The sequence below is a fragment of the Aspergillus fischeri genome, genomic scaffold, assembly GCF_000149645.3.
Source record: "Aspergillus fischeri NRRL 181 1099437636264 genomic scaffold, whole genome shotgun sequence".
NCBI lineage: Eukaryota > Fungi > Ascomycota > Eurotiomycetes > Eurotiales > Aspergillaceae > Aspergillus > Aspergillus fischeri.
The window spans coordinates 4,524,751-4,549,544 of NW_001509762.1; the positions used below are offsets into that span (position 1 = coordinate 4,524,751).

At 49.5% G+C, this 24,794-nt stretch overlaps 9 protein-coding genes across 9 annotated transcripts; 8 read left to right on the forward strand and 1 right to left on the reverse strand.

Annotated features, from left to right (window-relative positions):
- Window positions 1-1,622: 1,622 nt before the first annotated feature.
- NFIA_087460 (basic helix-loop-helix domain-containing protein) lies at window positions 1,623-3,026 on the forward strand (the record flags this gene model as incomplete). Its single annotated transcript, XM_001260686.1, has 2 exons — window positions 1,623-1,686; window positions 1,747-3,026. The coding sequence occupies 2 exons, from the start codon at window positions 1,623-1,625 to the stop codon at window positions 3,024-3,026; spliced, it is 1,344 nt and encodes a 447-aa protein (XP_001260687.1).
- A 741-nt stretch (window positions 3,027-3,767) lies between these two features.
- On the forward strand, window positions 3,768-4,787 carry NFIA_087470 (uncharacterized protein; the record flags this gene model as incomplete). Its single annotated transcript, XM_001260687.1, has 4 exons — window positions 3,768-4,027; window positions 4,116-4,200; window positions 4,252-4,575; window positions 4,632-4,787. 4 exons carry the CDS (start codon window positions 3,768-3,770, stop codon window positions 4,785-4,787), a joined length of 825 nt encoding a protein of 274 aa, XP_001260688.1.
- A 1,142-nt stretch (window positions 4,788-5,929) lies between these two features.
- On the forward strand, window positions 5,930-7,849 carry acuM (gluconeogenesis transcription factor RDS2; the record flags this gene model as incomplete). Its single annotated transcript, XM_001260688.1, has 4 exons — window positions 5,930-6,140; window positions 6,248-6,270; window positions 6,539-6,845; window positions 6,900-7,849. The coding sequence occupies 4 exons, from the start codon at window positions 5,930-5,932 to the stop codon at window positions 7,847-7,849; spliced, it is 1,491 nt and encodes a 496-aa protein (XP_001260689.1).
- A 3,619-nt stretch (window positions 7,850-11,468) lies between these two features.
- Window positions 11,469-12,157, forward strand: NFIA_087490 (uncharacterized protein; the record flags this gene model as incomplete). Its single annotated transcript, XM_001260689.1, has 2 exons — window positions 11,469-11,705; window positions 11,771-12,157. 2 exons carry the CDS (start codon window positions 11,469-11,471, stop codon window positions 12,155-12,157), a joined length of 624 nt encoding a protein of 207 aa, XP_001260690.1.
- Window positions 12,158-12,556: 399 nt separating this feature from the next.
- NFIA_087500 (WD40 repeat domain-containing protein) lies at window positions 12,557-15,902 on the reverse strand (the record flags this gene model as incomplete). Its single annotated transcript, XM_001260690.1, has 4 exons — window positions 12,557-14,087; window positions 14,153-14,971; window positions 15,030-15,301; window positions 15,363-15,902. The coding sequence occupies 4 exons, from the start codon at window positions 15,900-15,902 to the stop codon at window positions 12,557-12,559; spliced, it is 3,162 nt and encodes a 1,053-aa protein (XP_001260691.1).
- Window positions 15,903-17,272: 1,370 nt separating this feature from the next.
- On the forward strand, window positions 17,273-18,115 carry rrg9 (mitochondrial ribosome assembly protein RRG9; the record flags this gene model as incomplete). Its single annotated transcript, XM_001260691.1, has 1 exon — window positions 17,273-18,115. One exon carries the CDS (start codon window positions 17,273-17,275, stop codon window positions 18,113-18,115), a length of 843 nt encoding a protein of 280 aa, XP_001260692.1.
- Window positions 18,116-18,719: 604 nt separating this feature from the next.
- Window positions 18,720-21,330, forward strand: NFIA_087520 (putative intracellular protein transport protein (Sat1); the record flags this gene model as incomplete). Its single annotated transcript, XM_001260692.1, has 3 exons — window positions 18,720-19,257; window positions 19,316-20,386; window positions 20,441-21,330. The coding sequence occupies 3 exons, from the start codon at window positions 18,720-18,722 to the stop codon at window positions 21,328-21,330; spliced, it is 2,499 nt and encodes an 832-aa protein (XP_001260693.1).
- An 848-nt stretch (window positions 21,331-22,178) lies between these two features.
- On the forward strand, window positions 22,179-23,253 carry NFIA_087530 (Mob1/phocein family protein; the record flags this gene model as incomplete). Its single annotated transcript, XM_001260693.1, has 4 exons — window positions 22,179-22,581; window positions 22,659-22,752; window positions 22,815-22,948; window positions 23,012-23,253. The coding sequence occupies 4 exons, from the start codon at window positions 22,179-22,181 to the stop codon at window positions 23,251-23,253; spliced, it is 873 nt and encodes a 290-aa protein (XP_001260694.1).
- A 475-nt stretch (window positions 23,254-23,728) lies between these two features.
- NFIA_087540 (F1F0 ATP synthase subunit 5) lies at window positions 23,729-24,714 on the forward strand (the record flags this gene model as incomplete). The annotated part of the gene is made up of 4 exons (XM_001260694.1): window positions 23,729-23,893; window positions 24,077-24,391; window positions 24,453-24,542; window positions 24,601-24,714. 4 exons carry the CDS (start codon window positions 23,729-23,731, stop codon window positions 24,712-24,714), a joined length of 684 nt encoding a protein of 227 aa, XP_001260695.1.
- Window positions 24,715-24,794: the final 80 nt, after the last annotated feature.

The following is a 24,794-nucleotide window of genomic DNA, read 5'->3' on the forward strand; positions in this document are numbered from 1 at the left end:
TTCGAGCTTCTCCTTGTTGCTCAATCTATCATCTTTCAGCCGGCGTAAATATGATACGACCCTTGGTGTTGTTGAGGATAGATAACCTATCGCATACGCACGCAGGACGCTACAGAAGAGCGAGGTCAGTGATTCGTTGCTAAATGGCCAAGCACCAATGCAAGATGTTGAAGAGACACTCCATGCCATGCCGTAAATGGCAATATTCAAAGGAATTTCGGACTTACGGCTGGAGGATCCGAGCCTTGCTCCTATTCCCACGAGCAAGCATCGGAGTATCCATGATGTCTGAATGATGTTCAGTTCGTTCTGACTCTCATTTCTCATAATTCGGACCAATCATGATAATGAATTTAGCCTCGATCAGGACCACTGTTTGTTTGACAGGAGACCGAGCTTGCCAATGAGAAAATAGGAAATCCAATCGACAAGAGACACAGGCAACTCAAGTATGAAATGCTGACATGGATATTAGGTTTCTCACAAGTAAACCCTTCGGTATCGAGAAAAGTTCCGTGCAGTGAGGAACAGTATTCTGGGGTAGTAGTAGCAGTAGTAGACACTAGACAGCTACTACTCCAATCCGTATGTAGCAATGTTTCGTATGATCTACCGTGGATCCGTGCAACGGCAATTTCGACCTCGGTCCTTAGACTAGAACATAGGGAATTGAAAGACACTGATAGGCTTGCCTAGTTAATTACTGGCCCGGAGTAGGATGATTCAGGGGTCAGAAACGTAAGAACTAAGACTAGGCGATGCAATGGCCGACGACGATCATCCGTAAGTACGGAGTAGCAGGAACACAAAAATGAGGTCTCCCAAGCCTTAACCTTGGAACATGAGATGCAAATGATCAAAGAGATCTAAGAACAACCACCCCCAAACTCTCCCATAATTTGCGAACGAGACTGGGAGAAGCAGCTCAAAAACCAGTTTCATGACAGACAGTTGGAAGCCATCGCTGCTCTTTCTGCTCTGGGAAATTGTTCCGAGGATATCCATGACAGTATATTACAGAGTTGCAACGGCCTGCCCACCAAACTTCCCCAGAACAGAGCTGTAATTTGGTAATATGGTTACGTCACGCGACTCTAGAACGCACGAACTTTTGCATGTGATCGACTCGAAAAGACCGACGGATTCCTCCTTCTCCGCCAAACTATGTACGTGCCTGAGACCTTGTCTCCAGATTCCCATCGTCATATTTCTGCTTCTTCCTCTTCTTGCACATGAATTTAAAATGCGGGGAACGATCTTGTCCAGTTGTTGATCATCTGTATGATACCCGTTGTTATCAGTTTTTAAACGCACTGTACCCCGCGATCAAGTCTCGTACCTACCTTCTGATCATATTTCGTACAATATCTGAACAGAAAACACTCGGTTGTTCTTTGGCGCAGTATCTACCTTAGCCACTCTTGCTCCTTCGAGAACTCTGGGATCGTCCAAATCGCACGCTACCGTATCGGCTGTATCTAGTATTGCGATCCGAGATTACGGCATCGAGGCATGCGCATCTTGTCTCTCGCTCAGGCCTGCTTGAGATTACCAAGGCAGCAATCATTTTCGAGGCTTTTATCCCAATAATCCTCCGATCCGTCGCTCCTTTACACATCACGATGACTATGAAAGATCCCGACTCCCGTTCTGGGCAGAATGACGCCCAACTCGGACCCTTTGGTTGTATGTGATTTTGAGGGGAATCATTCTATTGCTATATCTCTAACTGATTTTGCGTCTTAGATTCGTTTTTATCGCCCATGGACACCCCATACGAACCTGCACCCGCTCCACCTCCGGGTCCTGCACTTCTTGACGACAATGAATCGAACATGCTGGATAATTTCTTCACTACGATGAACTCAAGTCATTTCACAGATGATTTCTGGCTGCGCAACCAGCCCAATAAATTCCTTGATCCGGTCAATTTCGAGTGGTCCACTGAACTGCCGCCTACGTTTGAAGGCTCTACTACTTCGCTCGGACAACCGTCACTTTCCCATCGAGGAATAGAGAAACCTGGCATCGTGCCGAATAACCAGGGTGCGAACTCTGATATACTTGCCGCGGCTTCCATGCTCTATCAGAACGGGATGGCAGGGTCTGAAATCAACCCGGGATTCGGACAGCAGCATTTCCCATCCATGCCGGAGCTCAATTTCAATCACTCTATTTCAAACGGTCACGGTAAGACGCAGCATTCCAGCAACCACATATCTTCCAAACAGCCAAGCGCGTCGCATACGCGGCTGCCTGTTGGCTTCCATACCTCGGAGATGCTATTTGATGTTCGGGAACCGATTTCCCCCGAACAGCAAGCATCTGCAAAGGTACGCCCGCTCCACTGGGGCTCTGATGTTAGTTTTATGGACCAAGGTTACATCGCGCCGCCTGATCAACCGAATGAAGAAGAGCGAACAAAAGAGTTGCTTGGGAATTTGGAGTGCCTTGAACCTCAAAGCAGCGCTGCGAATACTCGAGCACCTAGCCCGGAGCGGACAGCAGGTGGTTACAATTCTCATTGGGGAGAGTCCGGCGGGCCAGTTCCGCTCAACAGCCTACAACGAGAATACAACCACGCCCTAGATGACTATTCGCAACCAAAGAAAAGACAGAGGACTTCGATCAAGCAAGAAGACGACGAGCAATCCGATGCAGATAGCACGAGACCAAGATCAAGACGGTCAAAGAGCTCGGCTAGTGGCAAACCAAGGCGAACATCAAATGACACAATCCGAAAGCCAAAGCTGCAGCAAGGAGCAAAAGCCGCCCGTGAGAATCTCACAGAAGAGCAGAAGAGGAACAATCACATTCTGTCCGAACAAAAGCGCAGGAATCTCATTCGGCAAGGCTTTGATGACTTGTGTTCACTTGTGCCTGGGCTGAAAGGCGGGGGCTTTAGCAAAAGCGCAATGCTCACTCAGGCTGCTGACTGGCTTGAGGATATTTTACGAGGGAACGAAATCCTCAAGGCACAACTAGCAGAATTGAAGACGATGAACGGCTTAGTGATGCCCCGATGATCACCGAACAACTTACGCGTTGACGATATCTTTTCGTTTCTAGTCCCCTGCAAGACATGGCCTTATTTTCGACTTCCTTATATTGAAGCGTTTTAGCGATTTAAGAGTGTGCACATTTTCCCAGAGGAAAACGCAGGCGTTACCTTCCAGCAGATCTGGAATCAGATACCAGCAACATTTGCACTTGCTGCCACAATAATGTCGTTTCTTCTAATTTGTATTACTGGTATATAGCATTATACCCTTGAAATATCTCGATATCGTATCAAATACTACCACACCTACGCCAATGTCTATACATTGATCTATGATACATCTAGAGCGTCGTTGAGGACGCACCGCTCGTTTATGTTGATGGCTCAGAGATATAGAACAGACGATCTCGGCAGTGAGAGTGTTTGGGTGCAATATATCTTCATATCTGTCGTGATATTGTAAAAAGTAGACAAGCCACTCTCCTTCAGAGGATGTTCTCGTGCTATGGAATAGATACTATGTAGGAGAGGTACTTCCATAGATAGATCTGGCGATACATTTCCAAACGTTGGTTGTGCCCCACTCACTCAACAATGGTTAGTCCTGGGCTGATTAAGCATGTGACAGTACCCGTAGCGCGTTGTTGGCGGCACATCAAAGCAAACCAATAGCCCTCCTTGGCAGACTAGAATAACAAACTCACTCTGTATCCATCATCTACGATTGATTCCGGAGTCTGAAAATAAGGAGCTCGGAAACAGCGCAATGCCCCCAAAGAGAAAGCGTTCCACAGAAAGCGACGCGCATGACGATGCAGCGCGCAACAAGCGTTTCGCGTACCTGAAGCCCCAAGTCCGGCAGGTTTCCGAGCGGACTATCAAGTCGAAATGGACAACGCTCCCTGAGCCCGTTCAAGACAAGATTCGTGATATGTTTCGAGCGCTTGAACGGCCCGTTATCGTGCGGCAGCCGAATGAACGAAAACGCATCGAAGCGCAGGCGGCTGTGCAGGCAGTTGTTAGGAAGTATGTCGATTATTGAGTATTGAATCTGTCGCGTGATCGTGATTGCGAGACGTATGGTAGTTATTGACTGACTTGTTTTATTTTCAAGTCTCGGGAAGCGACTTCCTCGAATGCCGTTTCCTCCTGTCACGAAGGAGTCGGTGTTTGACTACGAAGCGGCGCTAAATGAGCATGTATGTGATTTCTCGTGGGATTGTTTGGTGCCATACTGATGTTGAGTCCAGGTGTCTCTTGAATCTAGCTTAGCGACTATGACCGATAGTGTTGATCTCTTGAAGGCGGAAATTGGGAGGGAGGAGGCCTTACTGGCCAAAGAAACAAAGCAACTGCAGGAGATGGAGAAAAACGCCAATCGAGCCGAAGCGGAAAGGAAACGGCAGATGAAAAATGTGAGTTCTCTTGAATGGTTCTGGTCATACAACATGTCGCTCATCATTTTGAAGGAGCATCCGGCACTACGACAGCTCGACGATTTCCCCAAGACTCAGGGCCAAGCGGCTCATTTTAGAATTCTGGAAGCAGAAGACTCACAATCAGGTTTTGATGAGGTATGGACCAAATAGGTTTTTCAAGTACTTGCCACTTTTCTGACGTCTTGCTCTAGCTGGAGAACGACCCGGAAATCTCAAGCCTGTTGAAACAATTGAACGGCCATCTGAAATCGATGCAGAACAATGTTGCCCCTCTCACTGGCCTGAAGGACGCACTCACCCGATCGGAAGCAGCTCTCAGTCTATTCTCAGCACCGGAAGCACCCTGAGTGAAGTGCCTTATATTACCACAGTCAAATTGACTCAGTCTATTACCGTCAAACTGGCCTTGAGCTCCTAAAGGAAGCTCTTTCCACAGACCAACCTCAACGCCGAATCCGTGGCAAACCCAACCAAACAGGTGTTACTGATGCTTCAAGACGGCCCAGAACATTCTGCTCACTTGTCCACGTTACAAGAATCATGCGCGATCTTCGCATCCAATCCGCAATTATGTAACAGCAGCTTTGGCGAATGAGCTGAAACGGGGGAATCAGGGCCTCACTTTATCAGCAAAGGTCGCAAGTGCAAGTAGCTGCCCATAGCAGGATTTGGATCCGATGAATAACAATCGAAGGTACTACTTTGTACCTAGATACTTTCGTCGCCTAACGCAGCGCCAAATGGGGTGTAGCCACCTCGGCCCGACCACGTCAAATTGTGACGATCTTCTGTGGTTGCATGGGAATGACCATCCACAGCCTTAGTCTGCCGAGCAGATGGGAGCATACCCCTTACGGACTAGGGGATAGATGGTGTTGATTAGAAGTGGTTTGCCTGTGTGGAGTCCTATAATACCCCATGCTTCGCATAGCCGAACGGAGCATAGAACTTGGTTCTACTTTAATTAAAAGTTTTTTTACAATTTCCAAATATGCAAAAAGCGATAAATATTAGTATGTACCAAGTTTGTGTAACAGAACGTGATTCAGACCGAGGTAGCCTGTAGCACATGGCCATGCAGCTTTCGTTTGCTGATGGCTGATAATAATAGGTAGATGGACTGCAATAATGGCTCATGCCCGAGGCACCACACCCCGAAAGCAGGAACAGTTCCGCCGCGGTGGTTCCCCAGTGCGGAGGAGCCCGGGAAAAAGGACGGGCAGCCCGCCCGGCCGTCAGTAGTCATCTCGGCGGGGAAATCTGAGCATGAGGCGATCACAATCACTCGCCGTCGTCGCACCCCTCAGCTCGCAGCTAGGCACCTGCTGTCTGCTCCTGCAAATGCGTCTGATTTATCTTCCTCTAAATTGATCTTCGATGTCTGCAGGTCGCCATCGGACTTGCTCCTTCGTGTTCCCACCACCAACAGCGATATCAGCGAGCCGAGCTTTGCGCAACCGCTTTGCGCCCGGCCAGATCAGAGTGATCGATGACGGAGAACGGCGCCGCGCAGACGGGCACAGTCCCGGTTGAACAGCCGCGAAATGGTACAATGGAGAATGTCAAACTGAATATGGCGGAAGGCGACTCATCGAGAATGGAGTCGGGCTCAAAGAATACTGCCTCACCACCGGTGAAAGCTGACAATAACGCTGCGGGGACTCACTCCAGCCCCAAGAAGCGTCGCAAAGTTAATCATGGTAAGATACTGTCCTTGTTATGCATTTTGCAGGGATTTTGGCAGCGGCCGCTCTCCGCGTTCGCATCTTAGACCACGTTGCTGACCATCGTGCCAACGCTTTTGCAGCATGCGTCTACTGTCGACGATCGGTAAGCCCACATCTTACCTACTGGCCCCGTGTATCTTCATCCACCACGTTATCCTGCGTCGCGACTCTCAATCGTCACTATAAGACCTACTTGGTGAGAATTCATTTGCTGACGGCAGGGTGCTTCCTTATGTGCCACAGCATATGACATGCGATTCGGTACGACCTTCCTGATCCATTTTCTTCAGCTTTGCGTCCGTGAAATGTATCGCAGGCTTCTATTTGGGTGAAATGTTCTTAGCTGACTTTTCTACGTGGATGAAATACAGGAGCGGCCGTGCACGCGTTGTATAAAGCGCAACATAGGCCACTTGTGTCATGACGAACCCAGGGAGCCTTCAAAGCGGGCGCGGAGCGAACACGAGCATTCGACTGCTGAAGAGGAGGGTCATTCGAACAATGAGTTTTCAAATGTTCAAAGCATGCCTCGAAACGTTGATGTTCAAGATGCTGCCGGACAGCAAATCCTTCCCGATGGGACTATCGCCCTTCCCCCTTCGTCTGTCAGTGCTGTGCAGCATAACAACATCCCCTCCTCCTCTGCGCAAAACAGCATAGGCCACAACTCCCAACAACGTAAGTTCTAAGGCGGCTGCCTCTATTTTTTGACTGGTGCTAATGATAGGACAGTGCTGGGCTACAACGACTGGCTCGGAGGCCAAAGCCAATTTCAGGATATGCACACCTTCCACCCGTCCTACATGTTCAATGCCCCGGAAGTCACGAACGAATACAACCTCCTGGGAGACTTTCTCAGCAGCAGCCTTCTAGATGACGGGGGGATGTTCCCGAACGATAATCTACAAGGGATATACTCCGATCCAACGTTGATCAATTCAATGGCCAATCTGGATAATACGGCTTTACTGCAGCAAGCTCAGCCTCCTCAGCCAACGCAGAGTCAACCACCTCAGAATGATTCGGTTCAAGGTCCAAGCTCCACAGTGGTGAACGATAAGGCAAGAGAGACTTATTATATGACTGCGGCGGATCCGTCAGGCTCAGACCCACCAGAAGAACGGATGAATAAGCTTCTCAAGGCGAAATACGATGCTGGTCTTCTGAAACCTTTCAACTATGTGAAAGGCTACGCTCGCTTGAACCAGTATATGGAGAAGAACATGAAGCAGTCATCTCGGCAGAAGATTTTGCGGCAGCTGGACAAATTCCGGCCTAAATTTAGGGAGAGAATGCAAAGCCTAACCGATATCGAGCTCATTCTCGTGGAAATGTGGTTCGAACGAAGTCTGATGGAATATGACCGTGTCTTTGCCAGCATGGCGATTCCCGCCTGCTGCTGGAGGCGGACGGGGGAGATCTTCCGCGGCAACAAGGAGATGGCAGAACTTATTGGCGTGCCAATAGAGAGTCTGCGAGATGGCAAGCTGGCAATCCACGAGATCATTGTAGAGGATCAGCTCGTGAGCTACTGGGAAAAATTCGGTGCTATTGCATTCGACAACACTCAGAAGGCAATGCTCACAAGCTGCACACTAAAGAATCCGAATTCGAGTAATCCAGGGAATGGTATTCCATGTTGCTTCTCTTTCACAATTCGGAGGGACAATCATAATATGTGAGTGTCAAGAACATTCGTTGCAAGCCTGAAAATTTGCTGACAGTACACCTAGTCCCTCACTCATCATTGGCAACTTCTTACCGTCACAACGCAGAAGCAAATGATTGTTATCTGGAATTGAAAATGGGCCAATCTACGGGCGTATTAAGGGGACCCAGGCTTTGTTGTTGGACTGTTCCGGTACATAGTTCTCGCGCTCGTCCTTTTTCTTATTCTCTTCTCTTTTGGCTCTTGGACCCGTCCATATCAGTGCTGCTAGAGAACGTTGTTCGATATCCTTTCTGTACGTTTGCACGGGTATCAAGAAAAATGATGTTACATATCCCTCAAAGTTTTTCGAGGAACTAATTGTATTGATTGAGTGTCGGAGTGGTTATATATCCTATGCTGTCATGTCTATGTGTCTTGATCTTTGTCTCTGGACTAGTCCAGTCAGGTGAACGCCAGTTTCCTAGGCCAGCGATAGTATCATCCAGCAACTGCGGTCTTGCAACCAGATTTCTACTCAATATATACCGTCAGGTTCTTAGTAGAAGTGCTGCTTCTCATCATCCAAGTGGCATAGTCAAGACTCCAACCGTCCAACTACAGTAGCAACCGTTGTGATACGGGAACAATGTCATCCAAGGATCTTGAAGAACGTTCACTCAATGTCCTAGGTAAGACCGCAATATAATCTCACCCCATGCTCTCTTCATCCATGATCGCTAATTATTCATCATCCATCAGCCCTCGCTACGCAAATACAAACTTGGCTCTCTAACGCAAGCACCTCTGAACAATCCCAGATAGCGGATACCTCAGTCGAACTCCTTGACAACTATCTCGGTGATATACCCTTGTTCACAGCGGTACCCTCATCAACCATTCGTCGTCAATTGGATACTGAAGGGACGAAGCTATGGAATGCATGCACGCAACTCATGGCAATATCTGCTGACAATTGCGAGGTAAGGCTACTGAGTAAAGGTTTGACAACTTCACAATTTGCTTCTTCGGCAGCAATTCTAACCATCGCAGTGAAAGCTCTTGCTTTTGTAATGCTGGATTGTGCCACGTCTGCCCCCAATCAAGGTATGAGTCCACCTGCGTGAATGAGTGACGGTTTCTGAAGGCTTTCCCCAGAAAACAGCCGAAGCTTCGAGCTAGCTTTGAGAGCAGCACGTACTTGTATGGGTAAGTCTAATCTATCCATTACGAAATTCCGATACTGATGATGACATTCAACACAGATCAGGGACAGTTGGATTTGAGCCAGAAGATCATCAGTGTAGCGGCGACTCGCTTGAACGATATGTCTCCAAACCGGAGCAGCCACTACGGAGCAAAAGTAGAAGCCTACATGACTGAATACTACATGCTGCGCATCTACTTGGTAATGAGCATTTCACACATAATATTCACATAGCTGACTTTGATGACATAGTCCTGCCTGCAAGGTAGATCCGATATTGCAGAGCATTTATTTTCCAAGGTCCCGCAAGCGAGCCGAGGCGGACATCAAGAGACTGTTATGGATATTTGTTATCAAGTTGGGGCACAGGCAATCTCACGTCGCCAGCTTGATGTGGCAGCTCGATGGCTTGAAAGAGCTTTGAGCTCAAGCGAGCTTCTTCAGGAGCAAACCCAACAAATCGATTCGGACCTGAAGGATAAGAGGCTCCGGGTCTTGATCGCTTTGGGTAAGTTGCCATGAGGCTATGGGCTTTTCGAGTGAGCTAATGCTTGCAGCTTGGGTTAGTCTTCATCTCGACACGGCAGATGCAAATCGTGGTCTCGACAGGGCAGTAGCGTCTTTGAAAAGTGTAAGATGAAGAATAACGTATCATACTGCTGCTGACAATTTGCAGGACTACGATGATGCTTTTGAAGCCCAACTTCTTCAACTCGAGATTCTCAGCAAGAAGAACATTTCTGACTACGATGAATATGCTGAAAGTAAGAAGACGACCCTATCCTGAATGTGTGCCACCACTCATACAATCTTTCAGTCCTTCGATGCTCCATTGCCGCTCTGGAGCTCAACGATGCTGATCTAAAGACGTACGTTTCTTTCCTTACTCTGGCATACTAATCGTCTAAGGAGAAACAGTATCCTATACTTCATCCATAAGCTCAGGGAATCCAGGTAAGATCCCATGTATTGTTCTCTGACATATTGGTATTGACAAGGAAGGCCCCAGCTCTTCCTGGAAAGGATCAAGCAGCTGTTGTGTGACAAGCTTGCTGTTTCAGACAAAAGAGCATGGACAGAGCGCGTCTTCATCAGCCTCGTTTGGGCATTGACTGAATCTTATCCTTGTGCTGTCGACTGCATCGCCGTCATGCAAGATGTGACTCAAAGTCTCCTTGAGTTTGGATGCCAATCTCTGAGCGAAGGGACAACCAATGCTTGCTTGATTGTGAACCCATGTAGAACTGGCGTACACTTGCAATTGCTGACTTTTGACGCAGCTGGTCTGGAAGCACATCGATGTAGCGATATCTAAGCGAGACATATCACACGTAGAGCGATGCTGTGAATTTCTCCTCGAACAGCCCCTATTCCAAATATCCTCAGACAGTAAAGGCAAAATTCTAAGGTAGGCATTCTTGTGGCCGGGCAGCGTTCTATGCAAGGAGATTACTCAACGAGGTCTTAACAGGAAGCTGATCTCCTGCTCCCGAGATGATCCAAGCTCACTTGAGGCGCATAAAATCATTGTTAGACACCTCAAAGAATGCAAAACCTCAGCATCTACCCTGTACATGCTGTATGGGGCAGCTTTACGGGTTGGTGACTATACTCTTGGTATGTCTGGAGAGCGTTCTATACTGTCAAATATCTAACCGGACCCAGGGCAAACATGTCTTAGGTCCTTGAGCGAGCTAAAGCAAGAGGGAAAGATATATCTTCCTTCATGTGCTGCAGAGGCTCGACGCTCGGGAAATACTCGATTTACGATCGAATGTCTTCAGCAGCTTATAGCAGGCATGGATGGCGATTCGCTTGGAGAAGTACCTGGCTCAACACTGTTCCAGTATGTGTACCCGTCTTTCGCAAATGGTCACTGAGCTAATTCATTGCATAATTCTGCTTTCTCAACTCTTGGAATCAGACGACGGCGACAATGCGGCTTCAATAGCCCATCTCATATCCACATTTGAAGAAGGTGAGCTTCAGCGCAATCCATAGGATGTCGAATACTAAGCCGAAATAGCTTTGAAACGTGCCAACAACGAAGGGAGATTGCCACTCTACTCAGCCAGTGAACTAGAATGGTTTGCGAGGAAGAGCTACAACATAGCCCTTGACATACATAAAACCTCCCCTTCAGCAACTGTCCTACACCTCTTAGACATATCCCTCGAGGTAACCTCAACATGGAGAACGATACTATATCCTCTAACATCGGCATAGTTCACAGACCTATACCATAAAAAGACCGGAACCAAAGACCGAGTCTTTATGTATCTCCTTGGCGAGTACGTCAAATCCAACAAATTGATAGCGGATGCCCGTGTCCATACTCCCTCATCTGCGAAGGTCGTATTTCAAGCCATCTGTTTGAGACACGCCGGACTGACAAGAACAGGTCTACAAGCAAATCCGCCAATCCGTACAGCGCTTCGAAACCCACATGCAAGCTCAACTTGATACATGCAACACCACACCCGAACGTGGGGTATGGACGCATAAGTACCGTCTCCTTCTCGCCTTGGACTTCGAAGCAGCCATCAATCTCAAACAGTGGAACGACATCCCGAGCATAATCGACAGAGCCAGCAATATGCTCAACGACAAGCTCTGCTCCGCATTCCTAGACTGTATCCTCCGCTCTGGGGCGCCAGCTCCCAACATCGCACAGGTCGTCAAGGTACCTCCCCACAATCCATCAAAGCAACCTCTTGTATGTCAGGACTAAATCTAACAAATGCACAGGATATAATCTGCATCTTCCACTCCTCGCCGTCTCCATCCTTCAGCGCTGGGGCCTTCCACCAGAAACTTCCCCGGTATCTACGGTGCCTGTTTCAAATAGCCCTGGAGGCGAAAGACTACTCGCTGGCAGAGTCAGTCCTTCACCAAGCTATCGTTCTAGCTCGGGATGGCTCAGCAGACACAGACTTGCCGTTTGTATATCCGAGCGACGAGCTCAAATGGCTGGCAACCATGGCTTTCAATAGAGCGGTCGATTTATATATTGCCTCGGCTGATGAGGACTGTCGAAAATGGGGAGAGATTGCTTTTACACTGGCTGATTTGATAAAGGATGATGGCGGTGCGCTGCTGAGAATGCTGCGGCAAAACTATGCCAAACTTATGTGAGTTATGGTTCGATGTTTACTCGCTTATATATTACGCTACGGGAGTCGTCACAATTCGATTATATACTTAGGCTTGAAGAGGTCCAAAGAAAGTCCGGACCATAGGGCCAGTTAGGAAATTCTTCGTAAATTGCTTCCAGTGTCTGTCTGATTCGCCACTATCGATAAATAAGATGCAAAAGATTGTGATAAATCCAACCTCAAACTCCATCGATATTTTGCTGTAGCTAACAGCAAGACCGAAAATGAATCACAGCATGCAATGGGCAGTAAGGGTGATATGCCATGTTGAACAAAAACTATGCGATTGACCCAGAATAGGACCGCTGGCGAATGTGGAAGAAATAAAGAGAACAGATGAATGCATGAAAAGTGCAAGACACTGGAACTAACGAATCCGCTATTCGCTCGAATTTTCACCATTATCATTAGAACATACAATTCTCGAGCGGTTATATGTGCCGTTTGGGCGCAAACTTGGAGCCGACTGCATCCGATGTGGACTTTGTAAGGAATTTTGATTTCTGTCATTTTCCTTTCCGCTGCTGTCGGTCTCGGTTTCAGCATTTCCACAACCTCTAGGTCGAGCAGCCAGGACTCGAAGTGTTAGATCCAGTTCGCGCTGCAGTTCCTTCTGGGAGTGGAGATGCTCTGTGGAGGTATTCAATTTTTTCCGGTAAGCCTTCAATGTGCGGCAAACCTGCTCCGTACATGAATTTAGACTTCCAGATTCGCTCTTGGACAAGTTTCTGCTACGGGAGCGGAAGTCCAGTGATATGCGACGAGAATGATTGTTTGTGTTGCTGAGCTTTTTACCAGGTGTGGATCTTCTGGTTGGGGATGGAGACTTGCGCAACTTCTGAAGGCGAGAGTGCGAAGGGGGAGAGCGACGGTCAGACCTTGAGAAAGGAGAAGGCGTAGCCGGTGCTGATTTTTCATTCTTCAAGGAAGAGGGTGTGAGGGAGATTTTGGAAATTTTGCGAGCCAGTGACTGTGAGGAGTCCCGCACAGGAGTTGGGGTTCCTGTGATGTTGTCTTGCCGCTGGAATCCAGCAAGCTCGTGTTTGGATAGAATCTTGCGCAGAGGCGGCTTGGAGACCGTCGATTTTTTCGGCGCACTGTCGACTTCTTCTTCTGACAGATTGGTTTGGGTATAATCCGGAGATTGCTGTGGTTGCACCAGTAAATCCCATATCATGACGACACCGTCAATACCAGCGCTAACCAGAGTCCGACTAGGAGGTTTCCCACTGCAGTCAGAATCTCTGGTCAGCAAGCATACATCGCTCACGCCTTCGGCATGCCCGAACTCGGCAGTAAGAAGCGCTTCGCGTTCCATATCGTACACGCGAATTGATTTGTCCGTGCTTGCGACTCCCATAAGCAACGTGGGACATTTTCCTGGAATGTGGGAAGCCATGCTCAGGGCAGTCATGACCACTGTGTCGCTTGAATCCGAATCGGTGGTTCGGAAAGAGCGAATGTGCTTCCCTGAATCGAGATCATACTGTTGTATACAACGATCAACAGTGGATATGATGAGAATATTTGGGTCTTCTGTAGATAGAGTCATGGAAACCGGAGATACCTTAAGCGTGACAGCCCTGGATGCCAGATACGCAACAGCTGTCTCTCCGCTGGTTTCTCGAGTCATGCGTTCTCGAATGAACACGGTGCGATCTGAGGAGCACGAGAGAAGCTTCTCGCCGTTCTTGATGAAGAGTAGCTGATTTACTGACCCGACGTGATCATCCATGGTCTGCACAAGTTCCAGGCTTTCTTCAGTGCTACGGAAAAGCTGAACCATGCGATCTCGACCAGAACTGGCAATGAGACAGGAGTCGGAGTCCACGTGAAGGGCCACATCAGTGACCTCTGCCTCGTGAGCCCGAATCTGATTGACACATTTCCATGACTGTCCCGAAAGGACCCTAAGCTCAAGTCAACGTTTCACTTCCCTATGTTTTCTGTTTCAATGGAAGGAGTGGTTAAATACCTCAAAACACCCATTTTGTCTCCCGACACGAACAACTTCAAATCTTCAGTCGCCCTCAAGATTTTCAAGTCATTTATTTGACTTTCATCACTGCCCAAAGGCTGCTCTACCGTGACTGTCCTAGAGTCCTTACACCTGCCCGTTGTATCCCAGAATTTCACGGTCCCGTTGGCCGACCACGTGAAAAAGTTGGCTTGGAGTTCGTTGTGGTCTGGTAACGGAGAAATGCCGAGGACCGCATCTCTATGAGCGGCAATCGCAAGTGCTCTCTCGCAATCATTACTTATTGACTCTACCAGATGGATCTGGATTTCTTTGTTGGAATTGACAGACACTAGATGTGATCCGAGGGATCCCATACAAGTGATCGCAGGTCCCTTGGTCTTCTTACTCGCTGAGGTTCGACCAGAAGGCTCTGGCGAAATTGGGCTCGACGGCCGAAGTGACTCCAATGAGAACTTCTGCATTCTCTTTTCCCGACCACCGACCCAGAGGTAACCATGATCTGGATCAATGGTCAAAGAGGAGATGCCGAACCCCACGTACTTGATCAGGGATAGTTTTGGAGATACCTCGCTATCGTCCAGGAGGCAGAGAGCACCGTCCTCGGTGCCTACTACAGCTTCACTGTCTGATATGCCTGCGACACAGGTGAACACGCAAGTTCCGAAAGACCCGAGGAGACAGTTTCGTCCCGAAAGCGCTTTCGGGGCCAGGCTGGGGGAGCTAATGGCCGGATCCGCATTCAGGCGGGACTTCGATGGCGACACGGGTCTTGTTTCTGGGAGACGCCATACCTTCACATGTCGAACTCCGACGCTGCCGCCTTAGTTAGTCTTGCTACCGGTAACGGGCAGGGATTGATCCAATAACATACGTGACAAGACTCTGTCCCGTCCAGCCCATGTGGCGAACAATGTTGATGCACTTATTTGTCGAATGTAGCCTGGCCGATCCGGTCTTCAGACTTACAGCCCATACGAAGAGAAAACCGTCATTCACCTCTCCGAGGGTGGCAAGGTACTGGGAGTTAGGGCTGAAGGAGACGCTGCGAACGCCGACGGTGTGCTCGGTGAGAATTGACAGAGGAACCTCCGGAGATGCGTCTTTCGCCGTAGAGAAGATCAAGACTCGAGGGTTATATCCAGTCTGTTTTCCAGGTTAGCTGACTACCCACGCTCTTCACTTGTGTACAGAAAATGCCACCCACCTCTCCTACAGCAAGGAATCTTCCATTTGGGCTGATTGACACACTGGTAACCGCCTTTATCTTTTCCCTCGACGACCAAGACCGCGGGCTGTTAGTCTCGGTCAGGTCGCTAGACGGAGATCCATTGTGGGTGTTATTGTGCGCATTTGCTCTGATGTTGGATATCGATTTTGCTCTCGTATCGGGCGTCGATGGAGGTGTGGATTGGTTGTAAAAAGACGTAACGGGATTGATGCTGCTCGCGGAGGGTCGTGCTTTGAAAAAGCGCTGGTTTACATTGTTTTCATCGTCCAGCTCTGCTAGGATGGCCGCCGAACCGGCGCATAGCGCAAACGATCTGCTTTGATCGTGGCTTGAGAAGCCGTTCGGGTCCGTCGTAGTCGTGCCGATAACCGTCCGGAGGGAAAGGGTGGATTGGTGCAAGGAGGTCTTGTTAGGTGACCGGGGAGCTCTTAGACCAGGCGAATTGGAAGGAGTGATGCGTAGGGAAGAACCCGGCCCAGCATTCTTGCTTTTGACCGTCAATGAACCACTCGCCATCCCATTCAAAAGCCGAATTCAGATTGCGAATATTCACGTTCCCCCAAGGGTGCTAGAAAGCCCGGGTTGCATTTGTCGTGACGCCAGGATCACCTGTCAAAGCTAATCCGTACTGTCAACGGAAGCATCCAGTAGATATACCCTTATCAGTCGTGCTTGTAAGCGAATTCCGATAACGATCGAGTAAAGCGATAGTTTGCTGAGGGTCAAATTGTGTTAGAATGGGATATAGCAAAAGAGTTGCCTGGCGATCACCACAGCTTTAAGTTCAGCTGAATGAAGAGTGGTGGAAAAGAATGAACAAGAGTGATCAGTAGGTCGAGAAAGAGCGTGGGCCTAGAGAGAGGAAAACAAATCACAATGCGTATTCAAAGGAGTGACACAGACAAAGAGAAGAAGTACGAGAAGAAAAAGAAAAGGTTTAGTGATAGGGATAAAGCAGGAGTAAATACGCCCGTCCACACAGTGCACACACACACTGTCAAGGAGGGGAGCTCCGGCTCGAGTCCATTAGCAGCACATTCCAGTGATCCCTCCAGCAGAAAATGGATGGGCGAATGGGAATGTGGGTATGACACAGTGACAAGCAGTTCCCCAAGCCCTGACCTTGGAAGACTGACATCTCATATGATCATTGAACTTTCAGTCCTGAAGTTGATTCCTTCGGGCATCTTAGTTTGTCGTCTAATCCTGAAAGTAGACTAGGTTGGTTCTAAAGCTCTATAGGTTCGTAGATTGGCGCGGGAACCATCAAGATAGCTGCGGTGATCTACACTAACTAATCTGAGCTGTGGAAATGACCTCTCCTCACTTCACTTTCATTGTCAATGAGAGTTGATGGCAATTATCGGAATCCATGTACATCTAGAGATCCTCAATCACATACATTACCCACTCGCATAAAAGTCAATTTTCCAGGGACCCCGGATAATGCTGCCATCAAGACAAGGTTAGCCTAAGGCTTCCAGGGTTCCAAGCTCAAAACAGTCCCAAGACTGCCTTCTACCGCCTTTACCCAGCCCCTATGCATTTGATAGCATTGAGCTTCACACAAGAATAGTTAACACTCATAGTGTATATATAAGGATTGCTCTAGCAATTATTATCATGTTTACTCCTACTTCTCAAATGCTCTAGTGCTGGCCTGCATGAGACTCCACTGTCTATTCTGTGTAGGCATACACGCGCTGGACAGTCACATGATTCCATAGTTGCCTCAGGCCATAATAATATTTGTTCTAGGCCGAAATCTTGAATTTCAATCGATCAAAAAAGTATTCCTTGCTACCCCATATCAACAACAATCTTCTCCTGCCACAATTTTTTGATCTGCCTATTTTCCTCGTATAATTTGCAAACGAGTTCTTGTTATGGCAAACAGTATATGTATCGCGTCCTCAAGACTCAGTCTTCCCACCCTACTGCGAAATGTCTTTCGTTCTGAGTTCGCCGCCGATCTTGGACCTCGCTCTGAGTACAAAAGTCTCTTCGCCGTGCAACGAGCACCCTTGGCCTATCGCAGGATTAGAGGGCCTCGACAGTTCAGCTCGCTGACTCTGGCCGACGATATACCTACTACATCCAAACAACCACCTTCGAGCGCTGCAAATGTTAGCAGTGTACCACAACCGGACGAACCAGCCAAGACTGGCGCCGGCGAAATAAGAGCGTCTAGCGATCCCTCTGAGATTGTTGGTTCTTCTCCTCGTACCGATTCTGCGAAACATAAGAAAGCGTCTGCCTCGGAAGCAACTATCGGAGCAAAGCCAGCTGCAAACGAGTCCTCGGATAAGAAATGCTCAGGAGCCCCTCGAACATCCAGTCTTTCCGTCCTCTCCAAGTCGAAGAAAAAGAAAGAGCCATGGCAAATCCAAAAGGAAGCCCTGAAGAAGAAATTTAAAGAGGGCTGGAATCCGCCGAAGAAGCTATCCCCCGACGCGCTGGAAGGGATTCGACACCTACACGCTGTTGCACCCGATCGCTTCACTACTCCTGTGCTAGCTGAGCAGTTTCAGGTCTCTCCGGAAGCAATCAGACGGATCTTGAAGAGCAAATGGCGGCCTTCGCCAGAAGAAATGGAGAAGAGACGAGAGCGGTGGGAAAGAAGACACGATCGCATTTGGAGCCAGATGTCTGAGCTGGGTCTCAGGCGTCCAAAGCGCAGCGCAGATAAATTCTCGGACGTAAAGGTGTTGTATGATAAGCCTGTTTGAGGAGTTTCGTCCACCATGTTCACCCAGCGTTCAGCTTGAGACTCCGTTTGGTCGATCTCTATGTATTATAGTGTATCATATACCCTAAGAATAGAAGCACCATGCATTGAATTCTCCTGGCTCGTGATCATTATTAGTTGTACGAGCTCAAAGATTCTCCGGCTCCAGAATTGCGAAGATGACTAGTAGAATCAATTGAAAATTCTTCAATTGTGATTGAGAGACGCGACACAATACATTGCTACGCGCAGTTCTTCAATAATGTTCTGTAGAAGTAGATGCAAACTCCTTGGTAGCTGAGCGGTAGCGCCACGCAGTCCGAGGCGACTTCCCGGTCAATGGAACCATGGACGTTATTGACCAACCGACTGCTGGCCGATCAGAGCGCTTGGAGCTCTTCCTCTGCCCTCTAACCATACAACACTAGAAAAATGGTCTGCTTCGTTTAGCATATGACAGCATGTCGATGCTGGCGTATGCATGAGACTACGTCCGCTAACTCTAAAACAGAGAGTGGTAGCTGGTACCCGCGGTCACTCCCCCGACTCCTATATCCCTCCACCTCTTCCTCCACCGCCCGCATGGTGACGCTGCGACCCTCGCCATGCAATCGGACATACAGGTCTTTGTGAAGTGGAAAGACCAGACTATATTTGCAGGGGAAGATGTGGAATGTATAATCACCTTCAAGAACGTGGCAGAGACAGACGTGGAGACAAACAATGGAGGGCAGGTTTCCCATCAGCGAAAGCAGTCCCGCGCTGGCAATGCTCAGGCCTCTAACTCCGACTCCTACTTCTCATTGAAAGCTCCTCAAAACTCATTGTTTAGTCCTCACCGCCGCTCCTTTCCCGTTGCGCCCAGGAAGAGCCCTTCGCATCGAATATCCTCGTCGATGAGCTCCCCGTTGATCGGCTCGCACAGCTTTCCTCCTCCCACCCCGCGAAATAACCAAAACCCCGGGCACCAGCACAAGCGCTCCGTGTCTATACTGTCAATTGAAAGTGAAGGAACTGGGGATAAAACCCCGAGGTCGTCGTTCCAGTTCAATCGTTCCCGGCCGGGGAAGGGTCATGGTCGTTCTGCGAGCTTGCAAGTCGTACCTAGAAGGTATGAGGGGTATGAAGATGGCTTCGCAAAAGGTGAGGCTCGGATTACCTGACGTGATGATCGATGATACTCATGTATTCCGCTACTTAGCTGGGCGAAATACCGTCCGTGGCATTTCCGAGGCTGGCACCAACCAATTCCCGGCTAATCTGAGGCAAGACCTGGATGGGCCCAGCAGAGTCAGTCGCTCCGGATCCAACGGGCAGAGACCCATTCAGCATCTAGGATCACCGCGTACACCTGGACGCAGGCCTCAGCTGCCGCCTATGGATTTCAAATTCCCGCCTGCTCCCACATCCGATCCTAGCAATCGCCCGGCCCTTTCTCCTGCGGCAACATCCATTGATGAGAATCCCGGCTCCGTGTCGACGGGACGATCAAGTGGGAAAGAAAGTCCAGCAATGCCTCCACCTGGTCACCTACCCCAGCTTACACGAATAATCTCGACATCAAGCCTGAGTGGAAGTCATAGGAGTAGCGGCGAGTTCTACTCCGCCAGCGACAACTCCTCAGAGACACTTCAATCCGAATACACGAATTACTCTGCAAATACCCATCGCCCGAGTGGTCCTCGTCACGCGCGTCATTTTTCGAGTGTGGATACGGGACCGAGACGACCCAACGGCCAAACCCTCCTCATGGGCTATGCCCAAGTCAGCGCATCCTTTACCGTCGATGGCTCGTTAATCAACCAGGCAGTGTTTGAAGAAGTTAAACGTAAAGGGGTCGTTGGCAGTCAAGGTAATGCAGCTGGTACGCTCAGTGGTGGATCCGCCCCCATCAGCGACAAAAGTCGTAAAAGTGGTGGATTCTGGGGCGCTTTCAGGTGGAATGCGATAGAGGACTCCATAAGCGGTCTTCTATCCAACAACGAACTCGATGGTCTCCGTGATATGCGTGGCGTTACATCATCACGATCGATACCTTTATTATCCACTCCGCAGTCTCTTCTCTTTGTGGATCTGCGACTGGCACCAGGAGAAGAACAGTCCTATTCTTTCTCCTTCACTCTTCCCAAGGGACTTCCTGCGAGTCATAGGGGCAAAGCTATCAAGATATCATATAACCTAGTCATAGGTACTCAAAGGCCGAGTGGGTCTAACGAACCTCAGCGCGTGAATCGCATCACTATCCCCTTCCGTGTCTTCAGCGGAGTCAACAGTAAGTTCTATCGGTCGTCCTCCTTACTTTACACCTGTGACTAATTTCTCCCAGGTCAAGGAGAGATCCTTGGGCATAACCTGATGAGCCCTTATGTTCTTCTTCGAGACGAAGCCAGGGTCCAGAAAATAGGCTCTACCCCCCCGCCGCCAGTGTCTAAGAATAAGAGCATTAGCGGGCATGTATGGACGTCAGCACCAGACTTCCTTTCCTACGTAGATGAACTCCTCGAGCAACAATCTCGCAAAAATCTACTGCAGCCACCAGACCTTGTCAACGCAAGACGCTCCTCAAGTTATGAACCGTTGGCCGGCCCGCTTTCCTGCAAAGACGCAATTGACTTGGCCATCCTGCGAAGCAATCAAGCCATCAGTACGGCGCGCAGCCCCAACCGGTTTGAAATTGCCCGCAATGGGCGTCGGATCGCTGTGGTGGTGCTCAATCGGCCAGCACATCGATTGGGCGAAACCATCACCGCCACAGTGAATTTCACGGATGTGGCACTCCCATGCTACGCCCTGCGGGCCACGCTGGAGTCGTTTGAGAAGGTCGCATCCTCACTGGCAGTTCGGTCAAATGCTAGCATCCACCGAGCCACGCGACGTGTGCATGCATCCTTCTTCGAGAATACGCTTTATTCCACTCGAGTTGTTTTCAGTCCTGCGGTGCCCGTCTCCGCAACGCCGACTATCATCACCACCGGAGTCAACCATGAATGGGAGTTACGGTTCGAGTTTGTGACTACCAGCTTGCACCGTGAGCTGGGGACAGGCCTCTCCGGTGCTAGGCTGCTTGAAGTGGTTTCCGAGGACGACCGTGGGCAGGTTATGTCAGGCCTGGAGAACCTCGGTTGTGAGTCCTTTGAGATCGCAATCCCCGTCACGGTGTACGGGGAAACTGTTCGGGAGAGGCTCCCGGAAGAGAACGAGGGTTATTCTATCTAGAGGTATATGTTCTTCTTTCATGAGCGTTGATCATACCCATTGCGCTTTAAATGAATCGGATCCATTCCCCCATGGTCTTCTTATGATACTCGTATTGTAGCGGTCACCAACATGAATATTCTCATAATTCCATTAACGCTCAAATATATCAAAATTAGTATCCCATAAACCGCACATACTCGATAATCAAGTCTGACATCACAGTTCAGTAGAGAAGTTAAGTCTTTGGATGAGGGTGGTAACTGGGGCAACCAATGGGGCCTTCCGTCTTATTCCCTTGAGGCATCCATGGATCCTGACTGTCAGACTGCTCCGCTTGTGGGATCCGATCGGATTTCCTGCTTGTGGCCAGCTGAGGGCCAGGTCCAGGTCTAGTAGTCTACTCGTCATATCTTCAGGTTTAAGCTTGCTTGTTGATCATCGCGTTTCCTGCAGCTAATCTGTTTGTTTGCTTTTTTCATTTTCTTCATCGTCCGCATCGAAGATATTAGCCTTGCCCCCTTGGTGCCTGAGTGCGTTCTAAAACGCGACACTTAATTTCCTCGCGTTTTGCCCCTCCCTCTCAACCGACCGTCCGACATATCCCCAAGCACTGGCTTTCGTCGTTCTTCCGGTTAGTGAGATCGAGGTTCCAGAGATTAGAAACACCCGATACGGCTGGATAGCTAACCCCTCTGGCATTGGAATGTAGGCGCATTTTCGCACTCAGCAACGCATACGCAGATCAGTCACATTTTCAGACTTCCAGCCCATACCTCCAAAACGGGAAAAATCAAAAGAAACGCCGTTTGTCCTCTTATAGCGAATACCTCCAAGGAGGTGTTTGAGGTCACAGAAGCAGAGGCAGGATGGCTTCACTTATCACCACCATGTTCGTGCCCTTTAGACCCTTTATTCCCTCTGCTTCTACTTCTTCCTCATCTACTTCTCCGTCTGCCCCGCCTTCACACCAACTCTCCGCCCTCACCCCGTCAATCTCATGCAGCACCATCCATACTTTCCGTGGTCCGCTTTCGGAGCCACCTTCTTACCTGTCTCCTGCTGTTCGCGCGCTCAAGCAGAATCTGTGTGGACTGACGCCTCCCAGCAATGCGCGAACCAGGGCGCCGTTTAAGCCCCGGTCGGCTGCCAAGGGCACGAGCAGTTATCAGTTGAGGCAGTTTGCAGAGGCGACGTTGGGGAGCGGGAGCTTGAGGAAGGCTGTGAAGCTCCCTGAGGGCGAGGATCTGAATGAGTGGCTTGCAGTCAATGGTAAGTCTACTGGAAGGATTGTTGCGGGGCCCTGAGTGTAATTTGGGGATAGCTAATTAGGTGGATTTTCGCATTAGTGGTCGACTTTTACAATCAGATCAACCTCCTCTACGGCGCCATCACCGAGTTCTGCTCCCCGCAGTCATGTCCGGAGATGAAAGCCACCGATGAGTAGGTCCTCTCACTTCGGCAATAAACCGAAGACTTGCGGCTGACCAAAATTGATGCGACAGGTTCGAGTATCTCTGGCAAGACTCGGAGAATTTCAAGCGACCGACGAAGATGTCTGCGCCAGAGTACATCGAACATCTGATGAGCTGGGTCCAGAGTAATATCGATAACGAACAGATGTTCCCAAGCAGACTTGGTATGACACCACTATAGCCTTAATCTCAAGGACAACGATGGGGCAGGCTGACGAGTATAACAGGAGTCCCCTTCCCGAAAGCATTCTCAAGTCTGATTCGCCAGATCTTCAAGCGACTTTATCGAGTGTATGCACACATCTACTGCCACCACTACCCTGTGGTTGTACACTTGGGACTCGAGCCCCATCTCAATACCAGTTTCAAACATTATGTTCTATTCGTTGATGAACATCGGCTGGCGACCGGTAAGGATTATTGGGGTCCTCTGGGAGATCTCGTTGACAGCATGCTGCGGAGTGATTGATTTCTGTTCTCGGAATGCGATTCATGATTGATGACTGGGTCGGAATACTCCTCGGTCGGAGGCAGGTCGAGGAAATATTGGCGTTACGGTGTTTGCGTTTCTTTCAGATCCATTTCCTAGAGTTGGCAGAGACATTTCTGTCCTTGATACATCTTTCAGTAAGAGAGATTCTTCAATGTAAGAGTATGCATTAGTATTGAAGTAAACCACTTCTGTCAGCATGTTATTTGCACTTGTCTTCGACTTCATTCGTTTCCAGTGGTAGGAGAGATGGCTGTCACTAAGAGAACCCGAATTTCTCGGCGTGTGCGGAATCTCACGTGACCGGAACCGGGAGAAGTTGGACGTCGCTTCAACTTCGTGAGAGACTCTCCGGCAGCAGACCAACGGCCATTGCACCCCTCTTAACGACGTTCCCACGTCCTATATCCTTCCACTCTCCGTCCCTTCGAGGTCTTCTCACATTTCCGCCACGATGAACACCGCTCGTGTCGCCCGTCTTGGCCTGCGTGCCACCCAGCAGTTCTCCGTCCCTCGCACTGCCGCTCTCAATGGTTTGAGGACTTATGCTACCCCGGCTCAGAACGTCAAGCCCCCCGTGGCTCTCTTCGGCGTTGATGGAACCTATGCCACTGCTCTGGTACGACTCGCATTTCTCTCTGGATTCTCCTTCGATGCTCTGCGGATTGGGTCACAGTCTGCGTTTTTTCCGCTCCGTTGACCCGGCCCCCCCTCTCCGCCTGCAAATCGCGTCAAAATCCATATCGTTCATGCAGGAATTTCTAAAGGGGATTGAATATGAACTAACAGCTACAATGAATAGTACACTGCCTCTGCCAAGACCTCCGCTCTCGACCAGACCTCCAAGGCTCTCTCCAGCCTCGCTCAGACCTTCAAGACCGACCGCAAGCTGACCGGCATCATCGCTGCCCCCACCCTCACCGCCAGCGACAAGCAGCAGATCATCCAGGAGCTCCAGAAGATCGCCGGTAACGACAAGGGCGACATCATCAAGAACTTCCTGCAGACTCTGGCTGAGAACAACCGTCTCGGTCTCCTTGAGGGCATCTGCGAGAAGTTCGAGACCCTGATGGGTGCTCACCGTGGTGAGATGGAGGTTACCATCACCAGTGCCCAGGTGCGTTTTGGCTATTGCTTTGTCACGTCGGACTTGTCGCTTACACTAGTCTTCCTCCCAGGAACTCGACAACAAGACCATCAACCGCCTTGAGAAGGCCGTTTCCAAGCACGAGCTTAGCCAGGGCAAGAAGCTCAAGGTCGTTACCAAGGTACGCCTATCACTATTTTCCATCATTCATGACCACCTAGCTAACGTCTGTGTAACAGGTCAACCCCGACATCGTCGGCGGCCTCGTCGTGGAGATTGGCGACCGCACCATCGACCTCAGCGTCTCGTCCAAGATCGCCAAGCTCAACAAGGCCCTTACCGATGCTCTGTAGATTATAAAATAGGCTAGAATTTGATTTTTCCTTTGACATGTATCGTACAGTCCTATAGTCGCGCGTCGTCCGCGCGGCTC